The following is a 13099-nucleotide window of genomic DNA, read 5'->3' as shown; positions in this document are numbered from 1 at the left end:
GCGAGACTTCATCTTTCCAGTAATACCTGGGACGGCCGCCTTGGCATCTATCACTCAGCCAACCCTGTATCATGTATGTGCGTTTTACTGCTCGATTTTCTTACACTCTTTCGAGATGGCCGAGGTAATGTAGTCTGCAAGCTTACTTTGCTGATGATGTCCGGCTAAGCTATCAAGTCTTTAATTTCTTGGTTCATTCTCTACCACCACATTCCCTCCTCAGTCTGTATTGGTTCTAAAATATTTTAAATTTAATTTTAACAATATTTTTGAATTTAGTAACATTTATTAAAGAAGATTTACAGCCATTATTAATAACAGATCTATCCACTTTTTACCTACAAAAGATAGAAAATTGACATTGTCTAGTATGAAATCTGTCAAATTTCTATCTTAGTTGGCAAAACATTGGATAGATTGATTATTAATAACGAGCATTAAGGCATTATTTTATTAAAATCAGTAATCTAGACCCTTAAATCCTGCTAGACTTCTGAACCACGTAATCTCATACTTCAAATATGTATGCTTATTTCAAAAACCATTGAACAAATTTTAATTCAGTTTTTACTTATAGGATAGTTTGTATTTAAAACTATGATTTAAAGTTATTAAAAATGTAAAAAAATAGTTTTTAAATACATATAAATTAAGTGAAAAAAATATTATTCATGGGGCAAATACTTTAGCGAACCTGCTATAATAAATGTTTTATGTTTTGCTAATACCACAAAATATAGACTACAGATAGTAAGTCCATGCCATAAACTTTACCCATGTGTAATACGTGGTATTTAGGTAGGTACCTTGTCTTGTCTGTACTCTGTGTGTTTCTGTTGCTCTGTATGACTTGGTCGATTCTGATTTGTTGATTTCCAATTAGATTTTGGTAGCTATAAACAAATATTGTTTATTTTCATAACATTAGGCCTAATAGCATAGCACCTAATGTTTGAAACAGCAAATAGTGCGTAAACTTTACGTCTTATTCATACCGATAGTTCTCGAAATACCATTTCAAAAAGATAAGTTAAGGATTTTTTTTATTTGATTCCTCTAATGATGTGGGGCATACCCGAAGTATATCTTTAAAGCCCCTGCCGGGTTATTAAGTGAAGAAAGATAATTGGTCTCACCAGCTAGTCTTTCGCAGTTAGTGATGTGCATGTGACCGTATATAGACTAAATTTCGATACGCTATATATAAAGGAAAATCTGTGTTTATTGTAGTCGTATCACTGCTTCACAGCAGTGTAGTGTTACTGTCGAGACTGGTAAGGCATTTAATTCTTTATATAAGGTAGTGAATGAGCATGCAGTCCACCTGAAGGTAATTGGTCACTGCAGCCCGTGGATATTTTAAATCAATCTCAGATATACAGATCCGATAATTTTTCTGCGTGTCAGAGGTGCCACTGGCCATCATAATGTAGCTAGTTTGTCAAAACTACCTGGAAGTTATTTTTTTATGATTCTATACATTTATTTATCAATATTTAACATTTATTACAAATTCTAATAAGAATGTGTTGTTTTTTCGTTTTATTGACAAATAACATAAGTTCTAGTTTTTAAGATCGTAATTTTATTACATAGATAAAACTCCTTTGTTTTGGGAAAATTGAAAAATGACTCGTGTAGCTGACAACATATGACTGTTTCCAAAACATACCACACGCACAGAAAAGTTTGCCAAACTATAGTATGATTGTGCTAAAGTTGGCCATATGTGTTACTACCCCTGAGGCCTTAGTTGAGACACCTCATATAAGTGTCTCCCTTACCACACGTCAAACCAGAACACAGCAGCGCTACACTGTTGTTATAACAGAAATAGGTGACACTGGTGCCTTCAGAGTCGAAACACAATGAGGTATAGCACCTTTACTATATTAGGAACAAATTATTGTCCCACTGCTGAGCATAGCTCTCTGAATGTAGTAAAGGCACACGACATTGGCCAAATATTGGCAGACATACATACTTACATACATACATACTTTTGCATAGTTTTTTTTTCAAAAAACTCTTGCATTTCAGCCTTTTTATAATGTAATAAATTAAATTACTGAAATTCATTTTTATCAAACAACAATTTACCAGGATGAAGTTGTAACGAATAAAATTAAATCAAATTAATCAGGTTTTATTAAATAAAAAAATAATATTATTGGTGCCTAAAATAAATATAATATATTAGAACTCTTAATGGGAAAATATCATATTAGTTTCTACTACAATTTATTTGGATTTTTTTTATAATATAGGAGTTGCAGATGAGCATGCACTCCACCTGATGGTAAGTGGCTACTGCCGCCCATGGACATGTGTAATCAACCCCAGATAGGATTAGACATTCCTACCTGAGGGTGGCCACAGAGGCACAGCTACCCCTGAGGACTAAGCTGGAACGCCTCGAAAGAGTATGTCTCCCTTACCACACCCTTCAAACCAGAACACAGCAGCACTTAACACCACTGTTGTAGGCAGAAATAGATGTGGTGTTGATACCACTGGAGTTGAACCAGAAAGTGTTCTATCACCTTCAAGTGCTAGTTTCTACTATGATTTATATGGATATTTATTTTATTTTTCAGTGTCTGGGAAGGAAGTTTTCACACAGAAAAGCCTGGATTTCCATTAAAGGTAAGGTTGCACAACAAACATGATTTAGTCTTTTAATTTGTACTAGTCGTGAGAGCCTAGTGGTTAACAAACTCGGCCTCTCGATCGAGGGGTCCGAGGTTCAAATCCCAGGCATTCACCTCTAAGCTTTCAATAATTATGTACATATTAGAAATTAATTAGAATTAATTAGAACTCAAAGGTATGTGAAGTCTTCCAATATGCACTTGGAGCGCGGTGGACAATGGCCTAAATCTTCTCATTATGAGAGGAGACCCGTGCCCAGCAGTGGGACAATAATGTGTTGATGAACATGATGAATTTGTACTACAGATTAATTACAAGCTTTTTAACTTGTCTTGTTAGTTCATCAATATCATTGTTAACTGATTACTGTTCCACTGCTAGGCACGGGTATCCTCTTAAAGTGTAAGGGGCCGTTCAAGTATTACGTAACGCAATTTTTGAAGATTTTTGACCACCCCTCCCCCCCTTGTAACGCACCGTAACGTTTTTCTATACCCCCCCCCTCCCCCTCTAAACGTTACGTAACACTCAAATGTCAATTTTTACCCTAAACTCGCTAAAAAGTTATGTTAGTATGTTAGTTTTTATCCTTGGGCGTGTTCAGCCGAACTGGGTCTCCTGAGTATTCTAAGTTAGTTTAAGTATAGTCAAAGCATATATACTACTATACTGTACTATACTTAGTCTAACTCAGAATACTCAGGACTTAGTTCGGCTGAACCCACTCATTCAAGGGATTCCCCGTAAAACGTAAATGAAAAAGGTTGCCAATTAGGAGTTTTAATGGAGTAGGAGTTTTAATTCTCTATTTTTTTATTAAAAAATGTTACGTAACGTGTATTAAGAAAGACCCCCTCCCGCCCCTGTACCGCATCGTAACGTTTTACAAGACCCCCCCTCCCCCCAAATTGCGTTACGTAATACTTGAACGCCCTTGCTTGGTGTCGGAACGGGCTTGGGTGGTGTTTGGTCGAGTGTGATTTCCTAGACTTGAAATAGGTTTCCTCACAATATTTCCTTCAGTATACCAAGTGATTATTATTAATTGGTACGATGTATATACTTTTGAAAAATCAGAGGTGCATATCTCAGATTCTAACCTTGGAATCCCTCATCTCAGAGGCTCAGTTTCCACCATTAGATTGTCTTACTTGAAGGTGGTAGAACCCTTTGTGGCACGACTCCGGCGGCACCACCGCCACACCTATTTCTGTTATAACAGCAGTGTTAGCGCTGCTGTGTGCAGGGTGTGGTAAGGGAGACATACTTTTCTGAGGTGTTCCAGCTTAGTCCTCAGGGGTAGCGGCGCATCTGTGGCCGACCTCTGGTACGAATATCTAATCCTATCTGGAGTTGATTACATGTCTATGGCGGCAGTAGCCACTTACCATCAGGTGGACTGCATGCTCGTCTGCTACTCAATATTATAAAAAAAAGTTATTCTCTCTTTAATTTTAATAGAGAATATTTTTAATAAGAAAGAAATAATAAATATGCATGCACCTGATGGTAAGTCACTGTATGTACATCTGTACAACTCCATATAGAGCAGGTTCTACCTGAAGCCGATCACATGCTTTGCCACATAAGCACTAAGATGGTCGCCTTATAACTATGTAAGCTAATATAAATTTCTTACAATCCATTCAAACAATCTATATATAGAAGTAAAATTGGGGTGTTTGTTTTTAATATTGAAATAACCGCTTTTTACTACATGCATATGAATATACATAGGGTACATACACCAAAATAACAATTTTTGTCTGTCTGTCTGTTTGTTCTGGCTAATCTCTAAAATGGCTGGACCGATTTTGACGGGACTTTTATTGCCAGGTAGCTGATGTAATAAGGAGTAACTTAGGCTACTTATATTTTAGAACTAGCTGTGCCCCCGTTTCTTTTTAACGCGGGTGAAACCGCGGGGCACAGCTAGTATAAAATATGTATGTAGTGCTTTGAAATGAGTAATGGTGATAATGTTTAAGTGGTGTTGAAGTATATGAAGTGATAGGTTTATCAAAGTGAAACCTTATTCCTTATTATTGAATAGAGCTTGTTATTATGTTCATTATGTTGACTTTTTAAATAATATGGATTACCATACATAAACCAGTAATTAATAATTGTTAATTAAGTATTAATTAATTACTATTAATAATTAATTATTATTTATTATAAATTATTTATATATTTATAATAATAAATAAGAATTAATTAATTAATAGTTAATTAAATGGTGGGAACATTTAATTATTAATTAATTATTAATAATTATTAATTACTAGTTTATGTACATTAAAAAATCATTAACTGAAAAGGGAAGTAATGATTTATGTCACTCCCACAATTTACAAATCCAACGACACTTCATATGTTAATCCGTCAAGTCGTTTGTGCGGTAGCGTGACAAAGAATGACATACATTCGCTGCAAAAATATTACCCTCTGCTGTCAGATAAAAAAAACAAAATCAGTAGAAAACAGTATAGTCCGCGTAAAACTGCTAGTTCGCTATGAATATAGAAATTAATCGTGTCTCCATAGCAAATTGTATGACTACACCTGCTCGCAACAACTTCAGAGCAGATTAGCAGTTTGGCGCGGACTGTACTGTGTTTATTTTTTGCTCATTTATGTAATAAAAGAAGATTTTATTCTCTTTTCAGGTAAACTAATTCAAGAGTAACTTGAACAGCACCATGGCGAAAAGTCCGATAAATTTCAACATTTATGAGGTACTTGAACCTTTAAAATGTTGTCCCAATACCCCAAAAGACAAAAACGTGGGCATCTTAATCGATATAAGCGATGACAGTGGGTTAAGTCAAGATCTAAGTGGTTCCGATCTGGATAGTATAAAAAAATCTGAATTTGATTTAGTTGACCTCTTCCAGAATATATATGTGACACCCTCGCTCGTTAAGAAACCGAAAGATACTACTGTTGATATTGACTACAAAGATAGAAAAGACAAAAAGATAGATAGCACATACCAAAATGGTTTAAAACCGCTTAAGGAGGAAGATATAAATGAGTTACTTAACAAATTTGATAAAAATGAAACGGATTTAAAGAAATCTAACGATACTATGTTTCATGATTATTCTCTCTATAAATATGATATTCCAAAGGTTTTGGAAGTACCTACTTTTTATGACTTGGATGAAATTGATGAGAATAAATGTACAAGTGTTTTTGAAAAGAATATAACAGAAAAATTCAGTGAAATTACTACTGATTTTCATAATGATGTATTTGTAAAGGCAACTACAGATACTGTAGCTAACAAAAGATTAGAATCGGCTGTTATTCAAACGAATTGTCCTAATAATAATAATACATCAGTGACTGATTCTAAAGATCATACGGATATCCTTAAGAAAGTCGTTATGGAGTTTAAAAAAAACACAGAATTGTCACTTCAAAATCACACTACATTTCAAAGTATTGTATCTCCAACCTTAACTTTGAAGCTGCCAAAAATTGAAAATTTCGATTTACAAACAGCGAAACTAGATAAGAAACTTTACACAAAACAGCTTTTACAAAGGACCCAAAAAGATAAAGTTCTATACACAAAAGGGCCTGATCTTTACGAGAAGTCAGTTGTCCTGCCGCTGATTATGAAGCGACTGGCTTCGAGAAAGGATGAAGTACAACTGACACGACGACTTATACTCGATTCGGGTAAAAGCAAGATTGCGTTGAATTCTAAAGACATTACGTCGAGAGAAACTTTGAACAGCAAATCTAAAATTGTAAATAAAGATTTTAGAACTATTACTGAACAGAAGACAGCTAATCTATCTCCCGATGCAGTAAAGCTGAATCCAATCGTCGCTATGGAAGATTGTAACAAAGAAAGACTTCTCGCCCATCGAACGAGGAGTGCATTCGAGAGATTCGTACACACCGGTTCATATTTTTGAACTCAAATTGATGTCGCTGCTTTATATGAATAACCACAACTCCAAAAGGTAATTTTCCACGAGAACCGATTGAAAACTAAACACTTGTTTTTGTGTCGAGATCTTTTTTATAAATGAAGTTTAATAATGATAACATAATTATAGTTTAAAAACTAAAAACCACGCTAAAATCGCACAAGGAAATTCGTTAATTCAGACGATCCTGTGGAGAAAGGGACAAAATTATTAAAATCGTTTATAGTCATCGGTCCATGATAATTGTTCAAAATTTTAAATTAATTAGGCCATTCAAAGTGGGTAAAAATCGAGTTCAAAGATTCCGTTACATACATACATACATACAGGTCAAGCTAATAAAAGCGTGGTAAAATATGAAATATTTTGGGGTTAAGCTGTACTTTTAACAGAAAAATGAATTTTGAGTTGTACGGTTATTCATGCAAAGCAGGGATATGGTCGTGTATTCTTTATTATGTGGTAGAAGCCTCCGTGGTTAGTACCACCGCCACACCTATTTCTGGTAACAGTAATACTGCTGTGTGAATTTGAAAAGCACAGCAGTGGAGGACTGCAATATAGTCCTCAGGGGTAACAAGGCATCTATAGTCACCTTCAGGTAGATTCAATCGACAAAAAGTTTGAACTACCCGCGTGGCAGAGCGTCATACGGTCTGACGCGCAAAGGGTTCCGGGCTTGATCCCGGCCAGACAGACATCTGAAATAATTTGGATATCTGTTCTGTTTGCGTGTTTGTGTATTCGTCTTTTTGTGTGTTATGGCACCCATGAGACAGGGAATCCTAGTGGGGGTATGTGGAAAACGTTTTTAAGCTTATTTGCAACGAGTTGTGTCTGCTATTTTGTTCGCATCGGTTCACAATATAACGTAGATTTACAACGCCATCTATCAAACGAAAAGTTACTTCTGACTTTAAATTGTAATTACTTTTGATAGAGTGGATCGATTTGAATGTAATAAAGACTAAATGTTAAGTCAGGATACGGACTATGAATATTGAGTTAATCCATTTAATTTGATAAAGTTATATTGGTTTAAAACGCTTGGAAACACACAGACAAACAGGCAGACAAAAGTTCTGAAAATGATAGAAATTGCTATTATTTCTTTTTCTCAGTCCTTTTATCTACTTTTGTTGTAAATATATTCGATATACAGACACGCGAAGCCTACATTTTTATATATATGTGTATAGATTGATTCTTCCTGAATTATATTGACTGCATGCTTGTCTACTTCAAGTTTTTAACAAAAAAATATAATTATATTTTTTACTTTGAAAATCACTTTATTCGGGTGTTACTCATGTTATTTATGGCTATATATTAGCTTTTTGAGATATTATCTTGGTATAACTAGATATAGGCGCTAAATGGTGCTTGTTGCCTCTATCAACCCGTTATTTATAATCAATCTGTGCATTTTTGACCTAATTTGACAATATCTCGTATTGATTTGTCAAATGTCTGTTTTAGTCATTGGATAGATCGATTATTAATAACGTGTGTATGTGGTCTCCTGTTGTCTATATAGTTGAGAGACTACTTTTGCACAGATAAGGTCAGTAGGACTAAATATTTTTAATCCAGTTATATTTTGCCTTTTGAACGATATATTTACAAGATTCTTATTAACTTTGGAAGTATATCACTGGTTTTTAGGGCATGGATTGCCAAATAAATGTGCTTTAAGTAGTTACAGGCCTGATTTTGAAAAAAACTTTAAAATAATTTTTTTCACGTCATCAGATATTGTTGCTTATAAGCATCAAATTCTGGAAAATAATGATAAATGACAAACTAAAGGACAGGGCTCATTTTGAAGAAAATATGATTTCTTTATATTCTCTTATATTAAGCCTTAAGTAACAAATTTTTCGTAGCTTTTATTGGTTTAAATTATATATTTACAGTATATTGTACTATGTAACCTTTATAAAGAAACTTTGTTATATTGGTGTACGCAATGATATTATGTAATTACTAGCTGACCCGGCAAACGTTATTTTGCCATATAAATAAAAAAATGTTAAGGGTGAACAACCCTTATCACTTAGGGGTATGAAAAATAGATAGTAGCCGATTCTCAGACCTACTGAATATGCATATACAATTTGGGGAAAATCGGTAAAGCCGTTTCGAAGGAGTACGGTAACTAACATTGTGACACGAGAATTTTATATTACAATATTATATTGTACTATGTAACTTTTATAAAGAAACTTTGTAATATTGGTGAAGTCAATGATAGTATACATATCATTGGTTAATCAAAGAAAATCTTATATATGTTAAAGATTTAAATAGTGTTTAAAAATTATAAATGCTTGCTACTTTAATATAAAGTAGCCATGAGGCCATTTTGATGTGAAATACACAGCATGATGACAGTGCAAAGACGTTTGAAGAACTAAGTTCTGCACCGATGTTTTCTTGCAGCATGAAGAATACTTTAGTTATCAATATATGATATGTCTCATGCTGCATTCACGTGGCACTTGCAGCAAACTCCAAACCTCTACAAATAAATATGTGGACGCGTCGCAAGCTTGCGGCAAATACCTTTATTTGCTGAAAAACCAACACACAATTGTATTGGCTATAAATGCTTGCAACACAAATCTTGTCAAACGATCTATCCACATATTTGAATTTGTAACGGTTTGTTGAAGTTTGGCAAGTGTGCAGTCGCATAAGTATGTATGTATAGTCCGCGCCAAACTGCTTGTCCGCTCTGAAGTTGTTGCGAGCAGTAGTCATATAATGTGCTATGGCGACGCGATTCATTTCTATATTCAGAGCGGACTAGCAGTTTTACGCGGACTAAACACTATATTTTTGGTTACTATAACTGAAATAATTTCGGCTCTCTATTGGGTACGGAAATATACATTACTGAAGTATATTTTTACATAAAATTATGTTGTATACAAAAATATTTTTATCGATTATAACAATGTTAAAATACAAAATGTATAAGTAAGTAATTTCAAGAAAAAAATGTTATGAAAATAAATGGAATAGTGGATTTAAAGTTTTAAAAAATAGCAAATAATTATATACTGCCTTAAATGATATATATTTTTTTTTATTATATAAAAGTAGCAAACGGGTATGCAGTCCACCTGATGGTAAGTGGCTTCTGCCGCCCATGGACATCTGTAATCAACCAGATAGGATTAGATATTCCTACCTGAGGTCGGCCACAGATGCGCCGCTACCCCTGAGGACTAAGTTGGAACGCCTCGGAAAAGTCTGTCTCCCTTACCACACCCTTCAAACCGGAACACAACAGCGCCTAACGCTGCTGTTATTAGGTAGAAATAGGTGTGGCGGTGGTGCCGCCAGAGTCGAACCACAAAGGGTTCTACCACCTTCCATTTGTTTTAGTATTTGAAATTATGATTCAATTTAAATATTTTGATGATTATTTTAAAATAACTTAAGTTAATCTTAAACTTAAGTAATAAGCTTATGTAAGTAATGTTTAAAAATTACTTTAGTAAATTTTATACTTAATTAATACATTACTTATACTCTTATTACTTAAGGATACGATAAAATGACTTAATTATATTACATTTTGTCATATAAAAAAACTGACATGTAATTATAATTCTGACAATGTTAATTATTGTATTGTTTGAAGATTTTGAGATATATACAGGGTGAATATTTCAAATGGGTCTTTAGGGCCAAATCCGAATCTATAAGGATTAGCGAAAAATGCTGAAAGGAGTTACGAGGCCGATTTTGATAAAAACTAAAAATGCATCATTAGATTTCTAAACATATAAAGTTTACACACACAGAAAGCTATTATAGGAAACAGTCTGTTAAAATTGTAATCTTAATTTTTGTTTTATTGGATGTTTTTAGGTAATATCGACGCTGGAGTAAAACTGAAATGCCTCGAAAGAAAAATGCATGCACAGTGTAAAAGAAAGTGTATCAAAGTGGGCAAAATAACCCGAAAATTGCAAATATATAGAATATTAGCTGACGGGGCAAACGTTGTGTTGCCATATAAATAAAAAAAATGTTAAGGATGAACAACCCTTATCACTTAGGGGTATGAAATATAGATAGTAGCCGATTCTCAGACCTACTGAATATGCATATAAAATTTGGTGAAAATCGGTAAAGCTGTTTCGGAGGAGTACGGTAACTAACATTGTGACATAGAATTGTATATATGAGATGTATGCACATGCATAGTTCCATGCAAATGCATAGTTTATTCCATGCTTCGATATTACCCCGAATAATCTTGTGAAGGTGGTAGAACCCGTTATGCTTCGACTCCGGCGGCACCACCGTCACACCTATTTCTATTATAACAGCAGTGTAGCGTTGCTGTGTGTTGTATTAGTTTGAAGCGTGGTAAGGGAGAAATACTTTTCTGAGGCGTTCCAGTTTGTCCTTAGGGGTATCGACCAATCTGTGGCCGACCTCAGGTAGGAACTATGAGGATCTTATCTGGGGTTGGTTACAGACTTCCATAAGCAGCAGTACCCACTTACCAACAGGTGGACTGCATGCTCGTTTGTTACATTTTTAATACAAAAAAATCCTGTTAAAATGTATCATTTTCAATAAATATTTTGTATATTATAGTGAGTAATACCTATGTAATCACGTAAATTTTTATTTAAATCTATAATTACATGTTGTGATTATTGCATTGTTTAATATAAACTTTGTTTTTTATTGTTTATTAATAAACGATTATAAAATGATGGTGTTTTTGATTGCTATAATAATAACTTAATAATAACTTTCTGTAATAAATAGACATTCTGATATTGTTTACTCCGATCATCAATTAGTATAGATATCTCACCGCCTTGTAATTGAAGGAAGTCACAAATGGCTGACTGTTCTCCCATTACGTCTCTGACTGTAATAGTGTAATTTATGCGGAATAATGCCGACCTGTGCAGTTAAGTGGTGCAAAAACAACACGAAATCGAAGAAAAAGTACGGAGAAATATCGTTCCATTCGTAAATGCTCTAAAAACTACATTTTGATAGTAATTACAGCTTTTTAGCACAAAATAAGTGTTTTTACTGACCTTAAAGAACGCCATTTGTCGACCTCAATGATATTTGTTGACCTCGTAGGAAAAATGACAAGTAAAATACGTTTTTATAAATGCTAATAATATTATAACACTTTCTTAAGGTAGCACAATATAATTTAAGAAAATTAAATACTAATCCGTTTTGGAAGGCGCATATTAGCATTAAATAAATAAATAATTAAAAATTTGGTCTCGATACACATTTTATTACACCGCTAAATTAATGTTATTAAAATATTATTTTTATTAATCTTGATCTCATTTATTACTTGCGACACATTTCATACCAAATTTTCACTTTATATATTAAGTTTTTTCTGTTAACTTACATAATAAATAGGTAGTTCATAGTTTACTTCACGATTGGAAAATATTAACTGTTTGTTCAATTACCACGCATTTGACGGGGGATCCCCCTGACATCAACAATTTTGAACATTTATTTCATGATAATGTGATTTTTGAAATAGTGCCAGATCTGAATGCGTGAACTATATTTATGAAAATGATGCGTGTTTTCTTTTTACTTTTTAACAGAAGATGTATCGAAACAGGAATCTGTGCTAGGATCGTAAAATTTAAAAGTGCAGTTCAGAAATAATTTTGTAAAGTATCTATTTTCAAAAGATTGTGTTACTTTGCAGATATCCACGTTATAAACATAGTATAAAACTACTTCGCTGCCAATATGTATGGCGGTTCATATATATATATTTTTATCTCTGTGGTTAGACTCTAGCGGCACTACCGTCACACCTATTTCTGCCTAACAACCGTAACAGCAGTGTTACGCGCTGCTGTGTTCTAGTTAGAATTCATTCATTTATTCAAAACATTCCAGCTTAGTTTTCAAGGGTAGCGGCGCATCTGTGACGTAACTCAGGTAGGAAATTAATCTCTGGGGTTGTATAGATGTCCATGGGCGGCAGTAGCCACTTACCATCAGGTGGACTGCATGATTGCCTGCAGAAGTAGTAGTATTTTAAATAATTATAGTTTAAAAACTAAAAACCACGCTAAAATCGTTAATCCTGACAAGGTAAATCGTTAATCCTGATTCCTGACGATCCTGATGAGGAGAATGGGATAAAATTATTAAAAACGTGTATTGTCATCGGTTCTTGATAATTGTTCAAAACTTTAAATTAAGCAGACCGTTTAAAGTGGGTAAAAATCGAGTTCAAAGATTCTGTTACATACATACAGGTCAAGCTAGTAAGAGCGTGGTAAAAAATGTTGGTTGACATACATTATGAGGCGACCATCTACAGGTACCGATCACAGATCCCGGACCCAGTGGGGCCTGGTACTATATCAAGTTGGTTACACGTGTTCGTGGGCGGCAGTGACCACTTACCAGCTGGTGGACTGAATGCTTGTGTGCTAAATCAGTCTTATAAAAAGACGAACATA

At 34.1% G+C, this 13099-nt stretch overlaps 1 protein-coding gene across 2 annotated transcripts; it reads left to right on the top strand.

Annotated features, from left to right (window-relative positions):
* Positions 1–828: 828 nt before the first annotated feature.
* On the top strand, positions 829–7217 carry LOC140755672 (uncharacterized). 2 transcript variants are annotated; one of them, XM_073090986.1, is made up of 4 exons: positions 829–967; positions 1231–1274; positions 2598–2646; positions 5322–7217. In XM_073090986.1, exon 4 carries the CDS (start codon positions 5355–5357, stop codon positions 6582–6584), a length of 1230 nt encoding a protein of 409 aa, XP_072947087.1. In that variant the 5' UTR covers positions 829–967; positions 1231–1274; positions 2598–2646; positions 5322–5354; the 3' UTR covers positions 6585–7217. The 2 variants fall into 2 exon arrangements, with proteins under 2 accessions (XP_072947087.1, XP_072947088.1); XM_073090987.1 differs by lacking the exon at positions 2598–2646.
* Positions 7218–13099: the final 5882 nt, after the last annotated feature.

The sequence above is a fragment of the Epargyreus clarus genome, unplaced genomic scaffold (assembly GCF_041222505.1).
Source record: "Epargyreus clarus isolate Ecla_fem2 unplaced genomic scaffold, WU_Ecla_fem_2.2 ptg000033l, whole genome shotgun sequence".
Taxonomy (NCBI): Eukaryota; Metazoa; Arthropoda; class Insecta; order Lepidoptera; family Hesperiidae; genus Epargyreus; species Epargyreus clarus.
Note: the sequence above shows the minus strand (reverse complement) of the source record. Positions and strands in the feature narration are given on the sequence as shown.